Below are 27,934 nucleotides of genomic sequence, written 5' to 3'. Positions count from 1 at the left end.
ATTTATCCAGTTTTTTACTCGAAATCTGTTAGCATTCAAACTTATAAGTCATTTGTCACCTAATTGTCAAAAGTGTCATAACTGTCACAGCTGTCGCAACTGTCAAATCAACCCTCATTGCTAAAGAACGAGTTTTTGGTGTTTCTCGTTAGTTCTCGAAAAATTTACAACAAATTTTAAAATGTTTGGTGGTGGACGAGGTCCCATTTTAGTTTTAAGTAAGTAGATCGATTATTTCATTCTTTTTCTATGTTATTCTGCATATACGACGTTTTTTAGGCCAAAACACCAAAAGGGAATCCGGCCGAAAAGTTCAGCTGGAAAACATAAATGCCGGAAAGGTGAGTTTTTCACGTGCTTTTACATTTTATTAGTTTAAATAGAGTTTTTATTATAAGTTATCCCAGTAAATAGCTCATTTTCATGAATAAAGAAACCACTTTTATCCAGTTACCGGAATCTTTAAATTAATTAACAAGAAAAAATCCAGTTAACCTAACCTATTTAATTTCACCTTTATATTATCTCTTATAGTTTTAACATTCCTTTACAGCAAATAGCAGATGTAATTAGAACATGTCTTGGTCCACAAGCCATGCTAAAAATGCTTATGGACCCCATGGGTGGCATAGTTATGACTAATGATGGTAATGCTATCTTAAGGGAGATCACTGTACAGCATCCTGCCGCAAAGAGTATGATTGAAATTGCTAGAACCCAAGATGAAGAGGTAATATACAAAATTAATATTTTTTTAAATTAGTTAGTTAAGTATGTGATCAAACTTGGGCTGAAAGTATTTTAAGATATGGGGGTGGATATCTCGAAATATTATCTGGTCCCTAACTTTTAAACATGATTGTGTAAAAAGTAAGAGCTTTTTTCTTTTTTACAAATCTACAATTAGCAAAAATAACAGGAAAAATACCTGCATAGACAATATTTTTAAAACTTAAAAAATGGGTATACCACAGAAGTAACTGCTAATTTTCTTTTTGATCATAATATTCTTGTCAGCATATATAACATTGGATTACATGTTTTACAAAAGTAGCACTGTTTCCACCATTTGATGATTCTTTAAATATTGATGTATGATAGTGTTTTATAAATTTATTGAAAAGTGAAGTCCTTTTCCTTTTAAAACACACATTAATAGATATGCAAAGACAAATATTGAATCATTTAAACCAGAGTTAAAATGGTTGAGGGAGAACATTAATTTCATTAGATCATAATTTTACTAGATCCATATTGCAAATTGGTTTACACAGTATTTTCGTGATGTTTTTTCAATTGACATAATGTGCAAATTGGTTTGCACAGTATTTTCATGATGTTTTTTCAATTGACATACCTCTGTGTCAGGATGAAGTATGTTCTAATGTTGTGGTAATTTCTTCCTAAAGCCTCTTTTGCACATTTTTAACAGCTGTTCAATCTCTCCTAAGGTTTGGTGGAATGAAGTGATAAATCAATGACCTGTTACTATTTTGAACTCTGTGGCTAAAGTATTTGAAATGGTTTTAGGTGATTGGTTATAGTGAAGTATAGTATATTCAAAATCTCAACATAGTTTTTGCTGACTAAATCAATACTAATCAACTTCATAATCATTTAGATTGAAAAGCTTATTAAGTTTAAAGGAAAACTTAGGTATCACGTAAGAACTAATGAGGATAGAGATATCAAATACACAAGAATTTACAGAGTCATATGATTCTCTTTCAATTATTGTTTAAGGGTTTACAACAGGCTACTTTTAGAAATTGGGTCACTCAGTTTAAAACAGTTTGCATGCAAAATCTATGTATTTTGCTACACATTTTAATTTTCCATTGTCTCATTAGGTATACCTTACATTACTTAAATATTCATGAAAAATATTAAAATCTATACTGAAAATTACTAAGAAAGAATGCTAACTCAGAAACATCTCATATTAAGGAAAAAGTCCATTCTCAAGTGGAGTCAATATAATATTGTCTTTTCTCCACAAATAAAATGCTAATCCTCATGCAATTTTACACACTTACTTAATACACACACACAAATTCTAAACAGTAACAATTAATACTTGAATGGTACATTCATGTATACCATTCAACTTTTCAATATCAGAAGCATCTTTTTTTGTCAAATGCACAGATTATGGTTGCATCCTGGACTTATCTGGACTAAGGCTACATTTTCCCTCTATTTTTACCAAATTGTAGTAAAACAACTAAAGGTTAGATTTTGACAAAAAAACAAGATTTAAGTTTAATATGATCCTATATTTCTTATATAGATTATTAGTAATTTTGTGAGACCTTTAGGTAGACAGGCATTTATGATGATTATCTTATTATTCTCAGTTTACCTTATTGAATAAAATTAAAAAAAAAAAAGATACAGAAGCTTACATAAGCTTTATCGAATTTTCTCATATATTATATGAAATCTAAAGACTAAGAACCAAACAAAAAAAATCAAACAAGTATAAAATATCATGTATCTTTACTTACTACCATGCACAAAATTATACATGAGGACTATCAGAATAATATGACTGTAGTAATTATGTTTAAAAAATTTAGGAATTGTAAAGCCTGTTAAAATTGTATTAATTAATTTAATGTATCCTCCAGGAATTCTTGTACAGAGTAATATGCCTTTTCTATTAGCAGGGCCTTTATTATATTTTTGAATTTTCTGATGCTTAAATTTTTATAGCTGTTTGGTAAATTAGTTAACAGTTTTGAAGTTTTTGAAAGATGGTAGATTGATGACTAGGATATAAAATTAAATTCTGTCTTTGCCTGGTGGAGGAGTTTGCAAACTGGTCTGGCATAAGACAAATCACATCAGATGTTCCAGTTTATTTAATAAAGTAATATTTTTGAATGCTATCTGCCAGTCATTTGAGATATCCTAGAACAAAATAAATTATATGCTATATTTAAGGTAAGATTCAAAATATGTATAGTGTACATGTATAGTATATTATTTTTCCAGTTTACCTGATTGTTCAAAATGTACCCTTACAGTCTTATATTATTTTTTACTTCTATACTGGACTCTAATAGTAAATTTTCTGAGAAAAATTGTCATCTACAAACATATTATGTTTGTAGTACCTTTGTAGCTGTTATGCATAAAGGTAAATAGTTTATATACAGGAGAAATTGAGTTGGTCCTAGAACTGACCCTTGTGGTCCCCTCCCATTCTGAAAAAGTAGATTCATCATTCTCATTGCACAACTTTATTATCTGCCTCCGATTTCTTAAGTAAGTTGTAAGCCAGGTAAGTGTGACACCCCTTATCTTATATTTAAGAGTTTTCTGAAGTAGTATCTCAAGATTAATACTATAGAAAGCTTTTCTCAAAATCACATGATAGTCCATAGGTGAACTTGTTTTGTAGGTGATTTTATTTGATTGAGTGATATTACTTTTTGAACTGCAATAGATTTAGAGTTATTTTTTATAAAGCTGAACTGACTTTTACTTAAAATGTTGTTGTTTTCCATAAATTTTTAAGACAAAGTTTCTCCATTTTTAAGACACTTTTAAGACAAAGTTTCTCCATTAGTTTTTACATTACTGGAATTACTGAGATAGGTCTGTAATTATTTATTTCTTGTTTGTCTTGTCCTTTATGCAGAAGTACTACATCGGCAAATAATCTGGGAAAATGCCTTTTTGAAAAGATTCATTTATTAAAATCTCCAGTATCGGGACCATTGATTTCATAATTTTTTTGAAAATTACTGGTGGTAAGTTGTCATAAATTATCTGCTTGAGAGTTTGTTTTTGTAGGTTTGACTTACACTTATACTTTCAGCTTCATCTACAGGAGTTATAAACAAAGAGTTTTTTATAAAACATGATTGTCAAAATGTGTCTATACAAACTGAAACCGCAATTGATACCACAACCTATGATGCCAAAAAAATCTTGTAAATATGATCGGCACAAAAAGTGATCAAACTATTCTAATATAAGGAGATCAACAGGGCTTTAATTTAGTGAATGTTTTTAGTTCCAAGTTTAACCATTGTAAAATTTAATCAATTATTAAGCCTATGCAGAGATACACTTAAAGACTATGTTATAATTTATGCAGGTGTGAATAATTTTAAAAATTAAAAATATCCTTTATTTGAGAACATAAAAATGCAGTCCTAAAATGTTTTGGTTCATACAAATGTTATAGTTTTGTATATATTCTTTAAAATGTCTAATGAAACAAATATCAGGATATCTAAATTTAACAGCAAACTTAATTTATACATTTAAAGGCTTAATCAAATTTTTCAGGGTGAATTTTGTTTCATAGATACTAAAGCGGAATTCCTCTAAGGACTATTAATATTTGCAATAATATTCAGCAACATATGAATTTTCGATGTAGTACTAATCTTGTATTTAAAAATGTGAGTGTGTCTGAGTCAGTTGATTTAACTTCACCTATTATCAAAAGACCAACAAATGAAAAAATACAAGATAGTATTTTTTTAGATAATGCCCTTTCTATAGAAGGGGTGCCAAATGTCAATTTTTTTAATTTTAACTCCGATTTAGTTTAAAACTCTACTAATACAAATAAAGATATATTGTCAACATTTCTGCTAAACATTTAGTTCTTGCATAACAAATGTGATGAGTTGTATATTTACTTAGAAAGCATTAATTTTCCTGACCTGTTGCTTCCAGAAGAATGCTTTTTAGTGGAAGGATATAAGATTGTATCATAATTCTCCAGATCCAATTCAGTTTATGGAGGCACACTTGTTTTAATTAAAGATAGAACTTGCTTAGGTGAATTTGCTACTGGAGACAGATACAATTATTTGTGTGAAGAATCTGTATTTGAGTTTTCTCTTGCTTGTTGCAAGCAGAGTAATTTTTATGTAATTTGTTAATATCGATCACCAACAGCTTCTCTAGATGTATTTATACAAAAATTGGACACATTATTATTTCAACTACCGGTAAACAGTAAAATTATTATTCTTGGTGGTGATTTGAATGTAAACTACCTAACTAGATCTTCAGGATCAGTTTTTTTTTTTAAATCTTTTGTCTTCCTACTCCCTGGCTATGTGTGTTTATAATCCTACACGTTTTGTGAATGGTTTTGGTGCTCTACTTGATTGTCTGTTCAAATATGTCCTGTTTGTGACTGTGTTGATATAATGAGCGCTGGTCTCTCTGATCATGAGGTGGTGATAGCCAAATTTCCACTTTCCATTGAAAAATTGTGTTGTCTCAAAAAGAAATCAGACGTATTTTTTGCACGAAAATTTTTCAAAAAATTTGTTAACTGGCTGGGCATAACTCAGTTTTCCGATCAGCTTTCCATATTACACGTCATTCTTATAGATGTTTTCAATATAGCGTTTGCATTAAGATAGATAAAGGAAAAACTGAGAAAAAAAACTCTGGCTCCCACCTGTTCTTCGACGATCTGGAGCTAACCAATGTTGTCTTAATTATCTACGAAAATACTGATGATGAGCGGTTTACTGCATACTGCAATAACTGTAGATCTGTCTACTGAAAGCTTATTAAGCAGAGAAAGAGCACTTATTATGGACAACGAATACATTAGCTTCAAATAAGTCAAAAGAAAGTTGGATCATAATAAATGAATTGAGAAACAAAACAAGATAATTTCTAACACATTTAAGGTTAAGTCTCACTCCCTTAACCAATTCTTTTGTTCTGTAGCACATCTTCTTCATGAGAATTGTTATCTTTTAACCCAAACATAATTGTCTTTAGTTCGTGGATATCTGTTTGCAAAAACATAAAAGAATTAGGAACAGAAACATTCCTTAAAAAACGGAGACGATCGATACTTGGCATAATGTTCTGAGTCAAAGTACTCGGTACAATGTACTGATATCCACGACTTAAAGACAATTATGTTTGACTTAAAAAATAAAAATTCTCATGGAGAACCTGAAATTTCGTCTCAAGTATTGTTGAAACTACCAACCAGTGCTTTGGAGATCCTAGTATTTACCATAAACTTCAGCTGGCAAGGAGGCATTTTCCCGTCTTGTCTAAAGTTAGCTATGGTGATACCTTTCTATAAGGAGGGTGATCGCAAAGAACCATCAAATTACCGACCAATTTCCTTACTTTCTACTTTGTCTAAGATTGTAAGTTAAGACTCGAATTCTAAACTACCTCCGTAGTATTGACGCCATCACACCAGCCCAGTTTGGCTTCCAACAGAATAAAGGGACTCATGATGTCATTAAACACTTTCTAGAACACATCTATGTGAGTATTAATCAGCATCAGGCTGTGACAGCGGTGTTCTGCGATCTATCCAAGACCTTTGACTGTGTGGATCATCAAATACTGCTGGCCAAGCTAGAATGCTGTGGGTTTCATGGCAGAACCCTGTCTTGGTTGTCCTTTTATCTGAGAGGGCGTACTCAGGTTCTGTGTCGAATGGCATAGGGTCACAAGTTTTAAAGGTTCAGTCGGGCGTACCTCAGACATCGGTTCTTGGCCGTATTTTATTTTTAATTGAAATTACATTAACCCTCGCCGTACCGAATATGGGTCTTCGATGACCCGAAACTTAAAAATCCTGAAATATCTTTTGCTTTCCTGATTTTTTTTCAGTGAGCGTCCATGAATTCTCAAATTTTATCATAACAATGCATTATTTGGTAAAAATTTAAGAAAAAACTAATTTTTTCTTCAAAAAATGATGGATGGGTCACCGACGACCCGGTTTTGGGATAAATAGGTATATGCTAAAACTCCCTTTTTTACAGATCTAAACAAGATAAGTTGCGTATTTTTCCAATTTATTGCTTTGTTGTTCAGTTTACTGTCGAACGTTACTGTGAAAGGGTTTTGGGTATATGTATTTAGAATAAAAAGTTTTAGTTGTTTATTTTTGTAATAAACGTAAAGCAAAATATAGAAATATATTTTATTATGATTCCCATATTTTTTCAAATAAAAATTTTACAAAAAAAAGGGTCAATTTTGACCCGGTTCTGGGATCCTACAAAAAAATATTATTATTTGGGGACGGCTAGGGTTAATAACCTAACTAGAATCAAGATTGCTGGGAATTTTACCTTATTTGGTGACGATAGCTCAATCTCATGGCAAATAATATCACCAAAAATCTTAGCACTATAATTGCAGGTGATCTGAATATTGTAAAAAACTGGTGCGATGCCAATAGACTGGTTTTTAATGCTGAGAAGACAAGGGCTGTAGAATATAACTGTGACTTAGGCAACCTGTATTTGAATGATGGTATTATACAGCCATCAGAGGTTGCTAGGTTTCTAGCGATTTTAGTTGACGAGCAGCTTCGTTTTGAAGATCATTTGTTGGAGTTAAGTAAAAAACTGTTTTCTGCATGTTTTGCGGTGAGAGTGGTGCCGTGCCGCAGGAGCTTGGCCAACAGTTGGCCAGAGTGGTCTACTACTCACTCATTGAATCTCTTCTTAACCTGCCATCCCTTTAAATCCTGGAAACTGCATCATTGATCTTTAAGAAAAAATCTAGTTTGATTTCGACAAATTAATGATCACCCATACCAACAAGAGAATCGATTAGGAGATCTGTTATAATATATGGTGGTATAAAGATATTTTAATCATCTTCCGAATTCAATAAAATCAGTATCAACATTAAAGCAGTTTAGAAATAGCCTAAAAAAACTTAAACTTGGCAAAATATACTACAGCCTAAATGAATTTTTTGGGGATTATCTTTAGCACTTAGAGTGTTATTGTATTTGTCTGTCTCTTATACATTACATGTTTTGCTTTTCTTTTTTTACTTTATTTGGTTTTTAGGGTTAAATTGAAAGAAGTTGTCTATTTTCTGAAAGAGATCTATATTTAATAATCTAAAGGGAGCTACACAAAGTCTCGGTATCATATTAAAGTTGTATAGCTGTTCTGAGACAATATTTACAATGAATTCATTTAAAGAGCTTGCAACCTGATCTTTATCATTATTTATGTTGCTCTTAGGGGAATGTAATACTACTTTTTCATGTTTTTTAGTGATTGAGCTTTTTAATAAGTATTAATAAATAAATTAATAAAATAATAGGTTGGTGATGGTACTACCTCCGTAATTGTTCTTGCCGGTGAAATGTTGGCAGCAGCAGAACAATTTTTACAACAACAAATGCATCCTACAGTAATTATCAGGAACTACAGACAAGCCCTTGAGGATATGGTCACTTTACTTGAAGGCCCCCTCAGTGTTCCCATTGATAAGAATGATAAGGCTGCTTTAAGTAATGTTGTAAGTAACAAGTTTTAAGTATCAAAAGGGGTATTTTTGTTGATTGTTCAATTTTACAGGTAAGGGGTTGTATTGGAACAAAATTCATAAGCAAATGGTCAGATTTGGCGGTGAAAATTGCCCTGGATGCGGTTCACACTGTCATGCTAGAAGAAAATGGTAGAACAGAAGTGGATATTAAGAGATATGCCAAAGTTGAAAAGATCCCTGGAGGATCCATTGAAGACTCTGAGGTTTTGAATGGGGTGATGTTAAATAAGGATGTCACCCATCCAAAAATGAAAAGATACATAGAGGTAAGCCATGTAATGTGATTATAAAGGAGAAGGAGTATTTTTATTATTTTTTAGAATCCCCGCATCATATTGTTGGATTGCTCACTGGAATATAAAAAAGGTGAATCTCAAACCAATGTGGAAATTGTTTCTGAAGGAGTAAGTGGTTTTGACTAATAAAAAAAGCTAATTTGCAATTAATTGTGTTTTTTTACTCAAGGATTTTACGAAAATGTTAGAGTTAGAAGAGGAACATGTTAGAAGGCAGTGTGATGACATCATAGCCCTAAAACCTGACTTGGTTTTTACTGAAAAGGGAATTTCTGATTTGGCACAACATTTCTTACTTAAAGCAGGTATGATCTTCAGAACCCATCAAAGTTTCAAACCTTCCAGATATCTTTATTAAAACTTAATGCTTTTAGATATCACTGCCATTCGTAGAGTAAGAAAAAGCGACAATAATAGAATAGCGAGAGCGTGCGGCGCGACCATCGTAAACCGGACAGAGGAACTGCAAGAATCCGACATAGGAACCGGAGCCGGCCTGTTTGAAGTTAAAAAACTTGGAGACGAATACTTTTGCTACATTACCAAATGTAAAAATCCTAAGGTAAAGATTACTTCAGTAGTATAGATGGTATCCTAAATTGGAGTGTCTAAACCCTTAACAGCGCATTCTGTGTTCAGTGTAAGCCTTAATTTCATTTATTTAGTTTCTTTCATCAACGTTTACAACATTCACAGAATACAAAGGCACATACAGGGTATCATTTTGAAAACTTTCAATGCAAATATCTCTCTGAAACTAAAAAAGTTAGAAAAGCGCACTGTGGCACAATATACATACAACCACCATATTTTGGTTATTATAGGGTGTCACCCCTTGGGCCTGATGCACCCCAATCGCAACATTTTAAATGGCACCACTCCTTTTGTTATATCTTGAATTAAAGGTCTTTTGGAGTAGTATTAACCTGCATAAGAATTTTTCCTAAATTTTATACAGGCTCAAAAAAAAGTATAAGCTAAATAAAATAAACAAGTGCTATTTTATTTAATTAAATGCTCAAAATGCTTTCCATTTTGGGCTAAACAAAAATAATAATATTTCCTAAACCCATTTCTAATATTCTGACAGCCTTCCCTTGGAATAGATGCACACTTTGTAATAAATCTGTTGTTTAGACTATAATTTATTTAATCGCCGCGCCAGCCGCATGATATAAATTTAATATTTTATTACAGGCGGCATATTAAGTTTTATAAACAGTCTTAGCTTTATAAACAGAGTTATTACATTTAAATTTCTTAAAACCGCTTATTCAATTTCCTTACTAAAGCCGACAAATAGTACAAAGATCCTCCTATAATCAAAAATGCAACGTTTCATTATATAAGCATTTTACACAGCCACATTCTCCACTCCATCCATATTTTTATATACATTCACACTTTTAACTTCAGGCCAACAGGTCATTAAACAGTTCATAACACAAGATTCGGTTAGAATCAGAATTTTACTTTGTAAAATTTTTATTACCCGAAAATTATTTTACCGAAAAATTGGTGTTTTATTGAATAAAAAAATCACAACCCAGAATACCGTGTGTGGAAAAGCCCATACACAAAATATCTGTTGTCAAAGATAATCAAGTATTTGATGCTGAACTGTTTTTTCTTGTTTGTTACTAATCAATATCCAATTTCAGTCAATTGTGTTAGCTTGTACTTCACAGTCAAAAAAGTGATAATACATTTTTTAATCCGATAAAAAAGTTGGTTTACTAAGTTGGAATGCAGGTTTTAGGTTTTTGAGTGTGTGAACTTAATTTCAAAAAATATTTTACATTGTACATCGTCTTGTGACCTTTCACCGTCTCACACAATAGTTTACAGTATGACTGAAAGAATTGCAATAATTTATATTTATGGTTCTCAAAATCGTTCCTGAAAAAAGAAATCTTGGAAAAAATGTAAGTCATACTTTTACGAGGCGACTAATTCTCAAATTTGAAGAAACCGGAATCGGTGGAAAACTTAGAACTTTGAAAGGCTAGAATTAGCATTGCCATGGAACTATGGGCAGTTTGTTTGCTTGCAACATTTCTGATGCAATGATGTCAAATGCTTGTATAGAAATGGCAAAAGAAAACACTTTATAATATCACAAAAATTTATCACTATTTTGATAGGCGCAAAACAGTACTATTCCTGTTTAATAAAATAAGAAGCATTTTTCTTCGTAAAGAAATGATAAGACACTCTATAAAGCAGTCAACATTCAAAGTTAAATGAATGTAGCTAACGTACATATATTAGAGAAAAATGCAACAACATCGCAACATAAATAATCTTTACCAGTGACGTCGTCAAAAAATATTTACATGATAAATATTTATTATTAATAGATTATGCTTTAAATTATAAAAAAATATTACCGTTTATAACCTCTTTATGCGTTTTTTTACATACTTCCTTAGAGTAAAAGTACCTATCTAATAAAAAGCATTTTTATGAAAATTAAGTATTTTATATTTATCATAGATAAGTTTTTATTATTCTACGTTTATGACGACAGTTGTCCCTTGATATGATACTATGTCAATATCGGTATTTACTTGTGAAAAGATCGGCTTAAATCGCCTTTTTTTCCATAGTGCGGCACAAACGGCACAAGTTTTTACTATCGTTACAATTCACAAACTCTGGAATGACTCAACCTTTTTCTTTTTTCAACCAAGAAAGAGCACAGAACTTCACAAATGCCGAATGTAAACACAAAGCCGTTTGTCAAGATGACATCAGCTTTTGCCTGCGATGTTGCCATTTCAAATTTTCAAGTGGTTTTAGGAATAAGAATGTTAATAATTTTTGTTTTGCTTTGAAGATGTTATTTCTGCGCTTAGAATAACATACAGTATAATCCATTTATAATGAACTCGCTTATAATGAACGAATTTTGAAGTCCCGGCTTAAACACATGTAAAATCCTCGGACAAGATGTACTCGTTTATAATGGAACCTTGCTTATAGTGGACTAAAAATTAGTATACTGTGTCTTATCATAAGCGAGGTTTTCTGGGAATTCCCCGAAGCGATATTTTCTGATGCAATAGTAAATAAGCTTTTATTCGTGCTCGCGCTTGCAGTTGTTTTGTGGGTGTTATTCGAGGTGCCGTATTTGTCTCGAGACTTTTAAAAAAGATAGAGAAAAAGGTAAAACGAGGTTTTACGCTACATGAAAAATTAGCAATAATAAGTGATATTGAAAAAGGAACTTCTCAGGCGAATGTGTGTTTATAAATGGGGTTAAGAAAATCCACTGTATCGAATATTTGGAAGAATCGCGAAAAGTCAAAGTCAAAATATACTTTATTTGCTAAGTTTACAATCTTGTGCTAAAAGCTTCCTAATCCTAGAATTTATAATACTAGTATTTATTTGGTTATACAGGATGCAGGATAAAAAACAATACAGAATCGATTTTGATTGTACATAGAAGCATATTTTATATAATCAAAGAAAAAACCAAAAAAGAAGAAAAGAAAAGGCAAGAACCAACATAAAACAAGAATAATAAAGTCTTTCAGTTCCAAAAAGAGGTTTACAAGAGACTCTTAGACCAACACCACACAGATACCTTAAAGCTTTTTTCTGAATAGTAAAAATTGTGTTAAGGAGTCCCTTGGAGCACAAACCCCAAAATGGCAACACATAACGAATATGAGAGTTCATTAAGGCGAAATAAGCTGAACGAGCAAACAACCCCCCAACTCATGCCTGGCAACCCTGACTGCAAAACAACCAGAAGAAAGCTTAGCAGCGAGGCCCAAAACGTGGTTGTCAAACCTTAAACTCTCATCAATGAAGAGGCCAAGAAATCGACAATAATCCCCACCCATGTAGTGCGCTCTGCTCATCAAACAAAAAACCCTCTACATTACACTTAAAGCCCAGAACAAAAGTCTTATCAACATTGAATACAAGCTGATTGCAGATGCACCACTCTTTAATTTTGTGAATGTCCTCTACTATGGGAGAAAGAAAAAGAAATTTAAAATGATTAGGAACTTAACTACCGAAAGAAGAAAAAAATGCGTTTGTCTTCACATCCTCAGGTCGACGAAATGTTATTCAAGTGGTCTCAGCAAAAAAGGGCAAACAATTTTCCAGTAAGTGGGCCAATGTTACAAGTCAAGGCAAAAGATTTTTAGAAGAAAATTAATCGGCGAGGAGTTCACATGCAGCTCTGGATGGATTGACCTCTTTAAAAAAAGGCATAACATTGTGTTTGGAAAAATATGCGGTGAGTCGGCTTCAGTAGATAGAAATATTACAGATGACTGGTTGGCTCATGTTTGGCCTCTGATAAGTAATGACTATACAGAGAATGACATATTTAATGCCGACGAAACTGAGATTTTTTATAAAATGTTGCCCGATAAAACTCACAAGTTAAAAGGTGAAACATGTAGTGGGGGAAAGATGTCAAAAAAACGTATCACAGCAATGGTTTGCGCTAATGTTTCTGGAACCGAGAAACGAAAATTACTCATTATAGGTAAGTTTAAGAGTTCATAAATGTAATTTGAAACTTTAAATTCGATTAAAATTTTTAGATTTGTTTTGTTGTTTAATACATACTGTGGTTTAAGTGTTCAATACATTCTTTGTCGTTTCAGGAAAATTTCAAAATCCCCGGTGTGTTAAAAACGTTTAGACTCTTCCTGTGCACTATTCTTGGAATAAAAAAGCTTGGATGACCTCATTGATTTTTGAAGATTATTTAAAAAAGTAGGAAAGAGAGCTCTTCAAAGAAAATCGAAAAATTTTATTGCTAGTGGATAATTGCCCGACTCATCCGGAAATTAGACTCCATTGTATTAAGTTACTTTTTTACCACCTAATGTAACAACAGTTGTACAGCCCATGGACCAGGGTGTCATTTGGAGTTTGAAACAAGTTTATAGGAAACAAATGCTGATGAAAATAATGAAGACTATGGAAAAAACTACCAATATTCACAAAAGTATTACTATTTTGGAAGCTGTAAATTTGTTAAGTCTTGCATGGAATACGGTTTCTACGCAAACGATCCATAATTGTTTTCGTCATGCCGGGATAGTAAAAGCAACAGCTACTACTAATATGGAATCCAATCCTGAAGTTGAAGATATTGAAGATGATAGAGCAGAAGAAACCGAGGTAACCACAGAAGAGGCTCTTAGCTGTGTACAAATATTACAACGTTATTTTCTACAGGAAGAGAACAGCACTGAAGTGTTTTCAAAATTAAATAAACTTAAACTTATATTTTGCAAAACAATTATATAAAAAAGCACTCGATTCAAAGTAAAATAACCAACTTTTTTGAGAAGTAATGTTTTTTTAAATATGTATGATTGTGTATGTACATATTCCTACATATGTATGTATGGATGTACCTGTTTACTAATAAAATACAGTTTTTAATTAAATTGTGCATACATAATTTGTTTCATCCCATAAGATGGACACTCGGGTATAATGAACTATATCTCTTGGTCCCCTCAAGTCCATTATATGCGGATTACACTGTATATCTATTCCTACTTTTTCTTTTTAGTTCAAAATCTAACTTGAATAAGTTAAATTAATATTATATGTGTTGATATATAGCTGAAAATTTCGTCTTTTGAAAGTGCTTGTAAATTTGACAACAGTGAACTGATGATTATGTTTGTAAACAACCCCCCCCTTTACCATAAAGTTGTTAGAATTACGAAACGGAAAAAATACGTATTACTCTTGAGTTGAAATGTATATATTTAATAAACCTTCTAAAAAAATGTTTATTAAATATATAATTAAATAAAATAACACTTCACAAAAACAGAGTTTATTTTATTAAACTTATACTTTTCTTTGACTCTATAAAATTTAAGACAAATTCTTGTGTAGGAAAATACTACTCCAAAAGACCTTTAATTTAAGGTATCACAAAAGGCGTGGTGCCTTTTAAAATTTTGGTGTTGGGTGCATCGGGCCGAAGGGGTGACTCACCCTATAACCAAAATATGGTGGTTGCAGTTCCCCCTACCTGAATAACATTTGTACCAAATTGCGCTTTTCTAACTTTTTTAGTTTCAGAGATATTTGCATTAAAAGTTTTCAAAGTAACACCCTGTATATACATTTATCACTTAAGAAACTAAACCTTAAAACTAACTTAAGATTAATCTAATTGCTGATTTTTCTGAATACTTGTTGACTGTTGTAAAAATTCTGTTGACTGGATTCTGTAAACAATAATATGTTGTGATGATACAAGTGTGTATATAAAATATAAAAATCCCATCATGTAGCACGAAAAAAGTGGCAGTGCAGAAGTGCAAATTATTTTAAAATCGGATAAGAAATAAGCTCAGAAAAAAATAAAATTGATTGATTTTTCAAAAATTTCGTATTTTTTCGAACATCTTCGGAATCATTCGGAATTTTTAATTTTTTTAACGGTTTAATTAAAAGTCGTTAAATCATATATACTTGAAATCGGAAAATTCCTCTCTTTATAAGTTTTTTCTTATGGAACACCCTGTATATGTTCCATAAGAAAAAACTGATCATCTGTAGTAAGTAAAACCCCAAAAGTTTTGTATAATTTTTTTTTTACTTTTTGCCTAACCCCTGTAGAGGGGTGGTCAATATATGGTGAAAGACCCCATACATCTTACATCCTTTACTGTACATATTCGGGACAGAAATACATGCTTTCTTTTCCCTTTTTTGTAAATTATAGTCTATAAAAATAAGTAATACGTAAGAAAACAAGACTTTATTTTTTATTACTTTATTTCATTACCTTGTTTTAAAATTATAACGTTTTAGGCTTGTACCATTGTCCTCCGGGGTGCCAGCAAAGACATTCTCAACGAAACCGAGCGTAACTTACAGGACGCTTTACAGGTGGCCAGGAATATTGTTTTATCGCCTCGTCTGGTACCGGGTGGTGGGGCCGTAGAAATGGCCGTGGCTCAACAGCTGCTACAAAAAGCTACTCATGGCCCTTATAGGGCTTTGGCGCATGCTTTAGGTAAGCTTAGTGTCCTCATATTTTCAAGGGAAAGGTGCACTGGTTACGTGCTTTGTCAATAATATTTCAGGGGTATAAAGCCCATTGGTTACATGTTAAGTCAAATTTTAAATTACCAAGAATAAAAATAGACAAACAGTATACAGTAAATCAACTCAATTACATATGCTTAAAAGCTAATAAAAATTAAAATGGATAAAATAGGTTGTTGGCGCAATTTTGGACAACTGGATATGTATTTATAGAATCAACAACTGATACTTAATTTGTTTATTCAATTTCTATATTTGTCCTTTTAAAACTTGAATTTTGAATTTAACTCCCTTTCCTAAAGACATTCTTCTGATTGTTTTGATGTGAATTTAGCGAATAAGTCCACTTTAAATGAAACCCCACTAAGAAGGAAGTTTAACGAATAAACTTCCATAACTACCAAATCGTTGAAACATAACCTCTTAAAAGAACAAAAGAAGATTCAATATCAGGAGGATCTTTAGGCACCAAGCCCCTTTGTACAGAGCGATTACGGCATGACCTCCCCTCCACAAGTACTAAAACTCTTGAGTTCTCTTTGGTCCACCAGGATATGATGAATATGCCGGTTCACCCTTAGGTTCGGTAAATTCATGGATCGTGTGGTGAACACTTGGATGTCATGCCACAAAAGAAAGATTGACAATTATTTTTTTAATTAAATGTCAATTTAGCGAATAAATTCACCAAGTACAAGCTTCTATGGTTTTACCCCTTTGAAATAATATTTAAATCTTGAAAACTAATGAAAAGTTTTCAACCTCTTGTAAAGCGTGAATTTAGCGAATAAATTCATTAAGTATAAGCCTGTAACCTTTCATCCCTTTAAAGTAATATTTAAATATTCGAAAGTAATCAAAATTTGGAACTCCTTTTAAGTGTGAATCTAACAAATAAATCCACTATGAAATGTAGCACTTCACCCCTTAAATTTAATTTTATTTGAATGAACCCATAAAATAAAGCAACCCTTAATGCAAAATAGAAAAATATAAATTTTATTAATCAAAAATTTAAAGATAATGTATATCCAATCGTCAGACGAAAACGTCTCTGCAGTAATAATTATAATGCAAAATGACAAAAAAATAAAAAAGCATGCTCTTAAAATAAATAAAACAGTACATACCTCCAAGTAATACAACAAAATTCGACTCTCTCGGACACTCAGTACTTTCACTTTTACATCTTCGGGTTTGTTCGTTTATCTACGCCATTTCGATACACGTCACTCGAATGACGTGTACATACAACGTAAAATTATCCTTTTTATTTTGGTTAAACCCTTGGCTTAACCGTTATATTTTTTTTTATAAGATAAGATGTTTATTGGTATTAATACGACATAACAAAGTTTACACAAGCCTTAAATGATCAATATTACCTATTTATTTACAAGATCCATAAAACTATACCTTAGATATTCATTAATACTAAAAAACATTTAGATACAAGGTACTGTTTGAATTTTCTTCTAAACTCGTTAAGAGGCAACCTTTTCATGTGAAGTGGCAATTTATTGTATAACAATGGCCCATAAAAAGAAGGACCAGTTTTAATGCTGTATATTCTATGAAATGCAGTGTGTATATGATTGTTATTTCTCGTGAAATGCTCATGTATGTCTTCAAAAGTTTCATAGTTATTAATGTTCGTTTTAACATGCAAGAGACAATGAAATATATATATAGGCTAGGAACAGTCAATATATTAGGCTTAGAGAAATATGCTCAACAGTCTGCCCTAAAATTTTTTGAAAGAATTTGTATTGCCTTTCTTTGAATGGAGAAAATGCGACTTGCATCGGTTGCATGATCCTAGACAAGAATTTCATATGATATTCTTGAATGAACACATGCAAATTATTCTTTAGTAGATACACTATGCACTACACAAGTTTTGTATAGCAAAGACACCAGAAGTTACCTTCTGACATAACTAATCAACATTTGCATCCCAGATAAGTTTCGAATCAATTTTAATGCCCAGAAAAGTAACTGGTTGATTTGCAAAATCCTGGAAATTCAAATTGCGAGTAGTCACAAACGTTTTTTGATTTTTATTAGGATTCATGCTTAATTTATTAGCCTAAAACGAATCAGTAACCCTCAACTGCGTCTCCTCCAGACTTATCTGCAGATCAGCAAGTGCACCAGCCTTCTTCTCCAATATAGTGTCATCCGCGAATAGAATAAAATCAGTACCTAAATCACTACTCTCAAGATCATTCAGATACAGGATTTCCGAAGAGTCAACGATAATACTAAAGGGGCTGATGGAGCAACTCATAAGCACCCAGAAAAACATAAAATGACTTTAGTAAAAAATCGATGGTTTTCGTGACTTTCACTAAAGTGTTGGCACTTTAGTGGAACTTACCAAAATCCCACTCTTGTATCAGATTTTCGATTGTCACGCCTTAAAAATAGATATTTTTTTTCAGCTTTGCAACACTGAATAGCCATTTTACCGATTAAAGACAAACATTACACCAAACAGTCAAAACATTTAATAGGACATCTATTCTAAAATGAAGTATTTTTAGTTTTAATATCTCAACTTTGACACCCTATACTGGACCTAAAAAATTGTACGGCAACCTGGCTAATACCTTAAAAAGTTGGCTCATTTAATCTACTTTTAAAATTACCCAATATGTTTTAAAAAACGGTTTAATGTTATTGTGATAAAGTGATAAACCTAAATAAATTTTTAAATTATGTTTAAAATGTTTTTATTTAACTTGAAAATTAAAAAATCACGAGCGAAGGTAATTCTTATCACCATAGCTATTTTGACAAACATTTTTGGAATGGAGTTTGTTTACAGTATTTTGTGAATTACGTACTTTTTTACTTGTATCCTAAAGTTTCTGTTACCCTTTGTTTTTGAGTTCATTTTTCTGTGGACTGTGTTTTTGGAGCTGTTTGTGTTATTTTACGTATACCGCCCAAGAGTATGCAAACATGCATCTTATTTATGGTGAATGCAGAAGAAATGCTCTAGCAGCATCTAATCTCTATCGAGAAAGATATCTAAATTTGGCCCGTTATCCTGACTATCGTGTATTCATTAAGGTTCATCGCTCATATTCCGAAGGCAGGATGTCTTATGCGCTCCTATTCGAGAGCAAATAGCTCGTATTGATTAGGTTGACCATGTTTTAGAAGAAATTGAAAATGATCCGACTACTTTGGCACGAGCAATCGAAAGAAGAACAGGGATACCGAAATCGGTAGTAAACGACAATACTAGGCGATTTCAATATAAATATTCAAAATATCACTTATATCATGTTCAACGGGTGCAAAACCTTCTGCCTCGAGACTACGAACCACGCCTACAATTTTGCCGCAAAATTTGGCAAAAAAATCAAGGGGATCCGAATTTTTTAGATAATATACTGTGGTCGGATGAGAGTACATTTGAAAAGGATGGCTTTATGAACATGCACAATTTGCACACTTATGAGTTGGAAAATCTCCACTCTAATCGAGAAGAAAGGTCGCAGTACCGATTTAAACTTGAGGACCGGTAACTCGAATGGACGTTTAATTGGACCATTCGGATTACCAGAAAATTTAAACTGGCAGGCTTTTTTAGGTTTTTGTCAAAACGATCTACCAATTCTTTTAGATGTTCCTTTGGCCAGTCGCCGAATAATGTAATTCCAAAATGATGGTTGCCCGGCACATTATGTCCATGAAGTTCGTCGATATTTAAACCAATCTTACCCCAACAGATGGATCCTTGGTCCAATTTTATGCCCTTTCAGGTCCAGACCTAAACCCCCTCGATTTTTTTTACTGGGGTTTTTGCATAAAAGAAAAGATTTATGCAAGACCAATAAATAATATTGCTGAATTACGACAGCGAATAAATTACGCAGCTCAAGATCTTAACGGGGTAACATAATTGAGTAACTTTAAAAGTAAATTAAATGAGCCAACTATATAAGGTATTAGCCAGGTTGCCGTAAACATTTTTGGTCCAGTATGAGAGGTCAAAGTTGAGGTATTAAAAATAGAAATAAGTAATACCTCATTTTAGAAAAGATGTCTTATTAACTGTCTTAAAAGGCTGTTTAATTTAATGTTTGTCTTTGATCAGTAAAATGGCTATTCAGTGTTCCAAAGCTAAAAAATATCTATTTTAAGGCGTGACTATCGAAAATCTGATCCATGAGTAGGATTTTGATGACTTCCACTAAAGTGCCAATATCTAGAAAACCATCGATTTTTTACTAAAGGTAATTTTATGTTTTTCTGGGGTGTTGCTCCATCAGCGCCTTCAGTATTCTCGTTGACTTTCCGGACACCCTGCAAATCAGAAAGAGCAATGGTCCCTGCACTGTTTCCTGAGAGACCCCATAATCCAAGTGATTGAAACCTGATTGTAGAGCATTGCAACTCACTACTTAAGATCTAAAAAAAAATATGATTACCATTAGCGCTAGAGTCTAAAACTTTATAGTACTTTAGTTTTATCGGAACAGTTCTGAAGGAGACACAGTCGAAAGATTTGGTTAAATCACAAAAAGTGACCCCAGTGAACTCACCCATGTTTTATGTCATCCTTTATTAGATCTATCAATGATTGATTGCCACTGTAGTAGATTTTGCATTTCTAAACCCAAACTGCTTAGCACTAAAAAGATTGTACATTCAAAATAATCTGTTATTCTAGAATAAATTGGCACAATTCTCCACCTTTCTTGTATATAGGCAAGTCTGGAGATTTTGAGCACACTGGGGAAAATTGATTTTTTAATACACATGTTAAGAAGTTTGACTAAAAGATACACACTAAGACTCACAGTATGTTTAATTAGTGGGGCATTCATACCATAAAAGTTCATACATTCATACCGACTATTTTTGTTCTTTAAATATAAAATGTGAATCAGTCAGATTTAAGTTAGATATATGTTGAATGCAGTTCTCTAAGAGGGGGGTAAGCTATTTTTAATATTTGTTTAGACTTGGGTATGAGTGACTTAGTTGTGTTTTCAGTTCCTTTATCAGATCACAGTTATTTTGATTTGCTATCTCTGATACAAGGTTTAAAACCTCCATTTGGTTTCTTAGTTCAGCATTAAACCTTTGAAACTCTTCAGATTGGTTTTTCTTACTATAAAAGCCTAAATGTTAGTGTAGCTATAGATCCCTTATTAAACATCAGCAATTATGTTAAGGGGTTTTCTAAAAAAAATCATGTTTTTGTTATCTATTTACAAAAGTGGATGAAACTTTTACAGATAATTAAGGAAAATATTAATCTAGAGCATTATCATTTTATTATTTTTATAAATTTCTATAATATATACTAGATCTCTAAATTCTAAGTTGATTCAAAGAAGTCGTGAAAATCAGTTTAGTGGTAGCTTCTATATATCCATAAATATTTTTTACTAAAATTAAAATCCTTTGAAATAATAAAAAAACAATACCTGCGCTACCTCCTTCGTTATTTTGATTGTCCATATTAAATTGGGAAGTAAATGAGCACTTATATTAATTAAATCCTGCACAACAAAACAAATGCACTCCACTCAGATTGGCTATATTGGTAATAATAATACGATGTATTTGAGAAAAAAACATTTGGCCAACCCCCGACCTGGTCGTTAACAACTGCAACTATTATATTTAAAACATGTAATTAATTATGAATTGTTCTGGTATTAGATTCCGGGATCTTTGAGAATAAAATAATTTTAGTGATTCATTTTTTTTCTTTGATTAAACTGTACAATGCCGGGATTTTCACACACTTAATTTTGTCCAGATCCGGAGATATTCTGGATCGCCATTCAGGCATCGCAATCCTTATTATGATTTCAAGAACTGTAACTATGCTTTATTAATTGGGATGAATATTTGGACGGTAGAAACGCTAATTCCTCTGTAAATTATTTTAGAGATTTAAAAATTGAAATTTTCCAATGCATTTAACTCTTCAGTTGAGAAAATTGATTATTAAAAAAAAATATTGCTAATGAAAATCACAGCTTTAGAGATGAATGCAATATTCTTGAAAATAGGGCCACAAGATAGTTTGCTACAAATCCACAACATTTTTGGTAGAAGCATGTTCCAATACCGGTAAGACTTTCGAGATTCTATTGGGGAAGCAATGCTTAAATGCCAAAGTGGTGATGAAATTGCTAATTTATTTTCTGATTATTTTTCCATGGTTTATTCTAATTATGATGGTCCAGATTATTATTCCACGTTTTCTGATACTGACAATGTATTTTTTTTTTAGAAATTATCCCGAAAACTTTGGCCCAAAATTGCGGAGCAAACACTATCAAGACCTTGACCGCTTTAAGGGCGAAACATGCCAACCATACCGACCCAAACACACCGTGCACTTGGGGCATCGATGGCGAAAGTGGTGAACTGGTTGAGCAGAAGGAAAAAGGTAAAAAAAAATTGTAGAATATTGTCTCAGTATAAATTTAATTGCATACTCAATAATATTGAAAATAAGAGTTCTTAATACATAATCATTTGACTTTTTTCAATCCTGGTGGCTTCACAATTATTTGATATAAAGAGAGTAAATATCTTAACCTTATGAATTACCAATAAACATAGAAGAAGAGAAACACACTAGTTTAACCTAAAAATAATCTGTACAGGGAGTTTGAAAAAAATGCATCATTTAGGTTTGTGTGTGTGATGTGTTTTGTTTTTGATTGGTAAGCTATTGGTTGAATTTTCCATTTTCTACGTCACAACTATGTACAGTTGTAGGTCTGATGATGCTCTAGTTAGGCAAAACATGTAATTTACGTTCTGCATGTTATCCTATGGCACTGTGGATTTTGCGTTTTTATTTAGATTGCAATAATTGTTGATCGGTATTAAAAAATCGTTGATTTTTTCAATGTTTTGAATTTGACGATTTTTTGATCACTTTGGTTCTGAAATGTTATTGCTAATTTCTCGCTGAGTTAAAAAAACTACTGCTATCTGTTTGCGAAGTATAGTAATAGGGACTTGGTTCACTGTCACGGAAAAGATTAAATCCATTTTTTTCCAACTGTGGATCTGCTTTAGCTGAATGTTTCAAATTTCAAAAACTGTACAGATACACAATGTTGGACATAAAAAAAAAATTTATAATTACATCTCAAGGGATACCTTATCAGAAATATTTGTATTTTTTTATATTAAATAAATATACCTTCGATTTCTTTTATTTATTTGCACTTGATAGGTTATATTACATTGGGTAACTATATAATCCTATAACAAATTAAAATCCTAAATTTTAATTATTCTACTCAACTATGAACTAATTACATTGTTTTTAAAATTCTTTTTGGTTCGGGTAAAGTAATATTAAATAAGTTTATTTTATCCTGTATTTTATTATAGAGATTACACATACTAAAAGGAGGAAGTTTATATAAATATAGTGGATCATCAATAGTAATTAAAAAAGATACACTACAGCAAAATTTGATCTAATTATCTCAAGTGACTATGTTGTAAATATTACATAACTCAATTGAAGAGGCGTTATTGTTGTAATATTTGTTTTCTCTAAAACTCATGTAACATGTTATTTTATTTTGAATATGCTGTAAGTCATATTTGTAATATTCATACGATGGGTTCCAAATCATGCTGGATTATTAACCCTTTACTGCATGAATTTTTTGTTTTCTTCGAAAAAATTCCCAGGGATGGAGGAATACGCTTTATTTATGTAAAACATACCAAAAAAATTTTTGTTTAATATTTGCTTTATTTATTTATAAAAAAATGGAAAGTGACATATATGGAACATTATGCAACAACATTATCATTTATTCAGTGTGGAACCTCAAAAAACAATTTCGGTCTTTATTAAAACACAAGAAAACTTTACATTTCGTACAAGACACAAAAGATTTATATTCACACAATGGAAACTTGCATCTTGATCTTTGTTGTTCACTCCATTCTGGTAAATGGTCAATACTATCAAGACGCACCTCTTGTTGAGGAATTTCTTTGGTAGGTCCACGCTTCTTTTTTATAGCATATAATGTCTGAACCTCTGCTGAAGGTCCTACTCTTCTTTTATATTCTTTATTAGCATTGCATAAAGAATCAGCGATGGCCAGCTTGAAGTCCTTAAGGGGTAGGTCAAATTCTTTATTGCTGCGTCTCCACAATAACCAAGCATTTACTACAACACAAATTCAACATGTGAAAAAATATGCGTAAATACCATTTCTTTGATCGAATTTTAATCCTATAAAATCCCAACATGGCATCCAGAAGGTCGACGCCTCCCATAGAATTATTGTAAACAAAAACACTTCTAGGGCATTCAATCATTTTATGAGCGTTTTCTTTTTTGAAAAATCTTTTTTTCTCACCACGAGGTTCAGAACCAACATAGGTAGAAAGGGTGGTCATGACTTTATTATCATACCATGACAGTGTTGCAATATCCACATTATCTATGCGAGATATTTTTTCTTTTATTGTGCCACAACCAGTTTTCTTCACATCTTTTTCAGATGGTAATGGTATACAATTGGCTCTCACTGTCCCTAAAGGCAATATCCCTTCTTTATGTAAGAAAATCATCAAAGGTATGCTAGTAAACCAATTGTCAAAAAATATTTTATAGTTGTTATTCCTTGGAATACTCTCGGATAACCTTATTACAACATTACTACTCATTCCTAAATTGGGGCGCCCGTTAGGAACTTGCTTGCTTTGAGATCCTGCAAAAAGGTCGAAATCGTAGCTGAACCCGGAAATTCCGCTAAGAACGAAGTTCTTATAACCCCACTTGTGAGGTTTCTTAGGGTTATATTGCTTTAGTTGACTTCTGGCTTTGGTAGGAATGATTTGCTCGTCTATAGCAAGATGTTCCTCACGTGGTACCAATAGTAGTCTTTCTCTTATTTGGGTAAGAAAAGTTGATTCCGATGAACTGTTCAATCTCATGACTTTTTGTATGGACAGGCTTGTGTGGTTGACACTGGATATTATACAAATTACTTTGCTCTGTAATGTAACTTATGAGCTCTTTTGGGAAAAGGAATTTGAAGTATTCTACTGGAGTTGCAAGCGTACGAATCGAATCCGGAAGATCCTGACAACCTCTAAATTGAATTTCGTTATCGTTTTTCAATAGATTACCTTCGTCCCATTCAATATTCTTCGATATTCGTTTTCGAATTTCTGATAGGGGCAAATCGTCATCGGATGAATAGTCGGATTCTGAATCTGGATCGTTTTGGTTGGTTTGTATTTTTGAATTTGCACAACTTTCAGCTTCGTCGCCAGATAAATCTGGATCATCACTTTCATCGGAGTCTATATTAGCTATGTTGTAGAGTACCATAAAATTTCTTTGTGTCCACAACTGAAAATATATATATATATATATTATAATTTTAAGAAACAAAAAACTTGCAAACAAAACGTATCAATCAGCTGTTGGCGTGAAATAGCGCGCGGCAGTCTCTGACGCGAAATAACTGTCGTATGATTGAACAATACTATCGATGTGTACATTGTGCTGTGTAAGCGGGTACGTTCCAAATATGATACAGTATGCAGTAAAGGAATATAACTTAATTTTAGACAATATTTTTATATTTTTGTAGTTTGGGTCATATATGGCACATGATGCGGTAAAGGGTTAAACTCTTTAGTATGTCTTACTATAGCTACGTTTACAACGGGGGTACCAAATATTTAATACTTGGATCAAATGAGGTCACAAGGACTATTTCTTCGTTTTTTTTTTTTTTAGTTTTTTTTTCGGTGTAAACGGCAGCACACTAAAACTTGATACGCGAATTTGGTGATACGCGATTCCCAAACAGGGTAGATTAAATTTAGTTTTTTTAGTGTAAACAGCTAGGACCTATTTTGAAGTACCAAAATGACAAGTTTGACGTTTTATTGGATGTTAGCTTACGACTTCTTTAAACAATAACACTTTCAAAGATTTAGAAGTTATGTCCTATAATTCTTCGTCTAAACTCACTTCAACTGACAGTTTGATCCTAGAGATAGTCCTGCACTAATTTAACCCTCAAAATCAATCCTTGTAAACAGGGCTGTACTAAATAAAAATAGTCTATCGTTTGATCTATGTACCTAATAGATCCGCGCGTTGTAAACGTAGCTTATGAACCCATATATTTGAGATGCTTTGTAATAAAATATATTGATGTATTATTTTTTTTATCAAAAACTAGTCGCTAAGTCAGTAACTTCATTGGAATAGAAGGCTGTGATTTATATGTTTTAATTTTCAATGAATGATCCCTTTCATAAAGATATCCTTTAACTATATATTTTTATGAAATGCAAATCCATATTTTAATTTATCTAATAATATCCCAAAAGATACTTTGAAAAAGGGTAAAAAATAGAGGGTCGAAAAAAAGTACAATTTAAATCAAATATGCTATATTAAATAAAAGAATATTTATTTATGTAACAAGTGTGTAAAATGATCCTTTTTTATGAATGGAAAAATTGTCACATTTTTGAGACCATTCCCATGAATAAAAAAACATGTGTAAAACACGTGTAATATACAGAAATTTTTCTACTACCGAAGAAAACGTTAAAAAAATACCAAATTACTTTAGGCACTAAACGACTAGTGCGTAAAAAGATTTTTTAGGCACTAGTACGTAAAAAGTGAAACGTTACGAACCATGGGAAGTGTGTAAAGTGAGTACTTTACGCACGGCAGTAGAAAAACATTTTTATTGTTAAATATTATTCTAAACCATTTAATGCTCAAATTCCATCCCTTTTAGGTGCTAAGAACATGTTTTGCTCCAAATACTTTGAGTATAATTTAACGTTACTCTAAACGGAGTTTAAGGTTTTTTTTTGTTTGAATAATTTTGTATGTTCGGCGTGGTAATGAATTTTATTAGTAAATATGATTCTGCCAATACCGTGATTATGAAATATAGAGAAATACAAATTTACGGGGAGGGAATAAATTTCATTATATTGTTATTAATAATACAACATAATAAAATTTATAGGGTACGGTGGGATTGTCAGTCAGGTAAAAACAAACTAAGCCAAAATAACATAGTTGAATTATAAAATAACAAAGTACAGCGAATTAAAAATCTGTATTACCACAGACAATATGAAAAACAGCTACGGTTAGAATAAAACTTAAAAATATCGGAACCCGGAAGATCAAATTTAAATGGGTTATAAAATAAAATGAAATAAAAGTAAAATAGTGTAGAATCCAGAAATAGTTAGAAATTAATAGAATGACGTATGGGGGAGGGGGAAGGACATTTAGTATAAAAGTTAAAGGAAGTTTTAATTAGTTTATGGGGTTCTTACTACGACGATTGTACGTGATCAAGTTTAATCAGTCTGAGTTAATTTTTATTTCTTTTTCAATTTCAAATTCATCTAAATAATCTAGCTCTTTAAAGTTCTTATGTCTTAATGGGTGTATAATTTTGCTGTTCTGCGAATTGGAAAAATTGTAATTAAATGTTTTTAAAGGTAATTGAAAATCTGATTTATTTAGTCTAGAAATGTGTTCTTTAATTCTTGTCTCGAGTTTTTTAGTGGTTTTACGGACGTAAGTGGCACACAGTCTTGATAATTTAGTTTATATACCCCACGTTTATCAGTATGAACGCTTTTTCGTTTATTATTAACAAAGTGAATGAAATTTTTATGTTGGGGCGTTATCTCTCGCTTTTTTTCTCTGGGGTCACTTGACATGTTGCGTTTAAAACACAACCAGATTCAATACTTTTTCCCCCTACCTATAAAACATTTGTACCAAATTTATTTTTTCTAATTTTTTTAATTGAGCCGAATTTAATTAGAGAGAGCATTGAAATTGAGTTTTCAAATTGACACCATGCAAGGATGTATTTACTGGTATTTATTACAATTTTTATTGTGAACTTCCAGGTCTTTGGGAACCTCTGGCGGTCAAACTCCAAACTTACAAAACGGCAATCGAAACCGCCATTTTGTTGCTCCGCATCGACGATATCGTCTCGGGATCGAAGAAAAAGGATAAAGAACCGGCCACACCCGGCCAAATGGCGGACCCATCCGCCATGCAAGACTAGTTTTATTTTAAAGCTGTTTTTTTTTCATTAGCTTTTTCTTTTCGCGGCATTTTCACACATATTTTAACGTTTAGTATTAACCATGTATTTTTTGAAACGCTAATTTTTGTACTACCACCAGTTTTGCTAATAATATAATATTATTAATTAGAGTTGTTA

The 27,934-nt window shown here is 32.1% G+C and overlaps 1 protein-coding gene across 1 annotated transcript; it reads left to right on the top strand.

Annotated features, from left to right (window-relative positions):
* The first annotated feature begins 39 nt into the window (after window positions 1-39).
* On the top strand, window positions 40-27,934 carry LOC126739672 (T-complex protein 1 subunit gamma). Its single transcript, XM_050445452.1, has 11 exons — window positions 40-218; window positions 280-341; window positions 554-730; window positions 8,089-8,286; window positions 8,346-8,582; window positions 8,637-8,720; window positions 8,782-8,917; window positions 8,987-9,174; window positions 15,432-15,636; window positions 21,937-22,095; window positions 27,612-27,934. Exons 1-11 carry the CDS (start codon window positions 182-184, stop codon window positions 27,773-27,775), a joined length of 1,647 nt encoding a protein of 548 aa, XP_050301409.1. The 5' UTR covers window positions 40-181; the 3' UTR covers window positions 27,776-27,934.

Source organism: Anthonomus grandis, chromosome 8, assembly GCF_022605725.1.
Source record: "Anthonomus grandis grandis chromosome 8, icAntGran1.3, whole genome shotgun sequence".
Classification (NCBI taxonomy): Eukaryota; Metazoa; Arthropoda; class Insecta; order Coleoptera; family Curculionidae; genus Anthonomus; species Anthonomus grandis.
The sequence above is the reverse complement of the archived record's forward strand: the minus strand, read 5'-3'. Positions and strand labels throughout refer to the sequence as shown.

Excerpts from the sequence above, each read along its gene's own strand:
- LOC126739672 (XM_050445452.1), top strand. The coding sequence starts at position 182 with ATGTTTGGTGGTGGACGAGGTCCCATTTTAGTTTTAA. Across the intron at positions 219-279 it reads AGGTCCCATTTTAGTTTTAA|GCCAAAACACCAAAAGGGAA; the intron begins GTAAGTAGATCG and ends GACGTTTTTTAG. Across the intron at positions 731-8,088 it reads CTAGAACCCAAGATGAAGAG|GTTGGTGATGGTACTACCTC; the intron begins GTAATATACAAA and ends ATAAAATAATAG.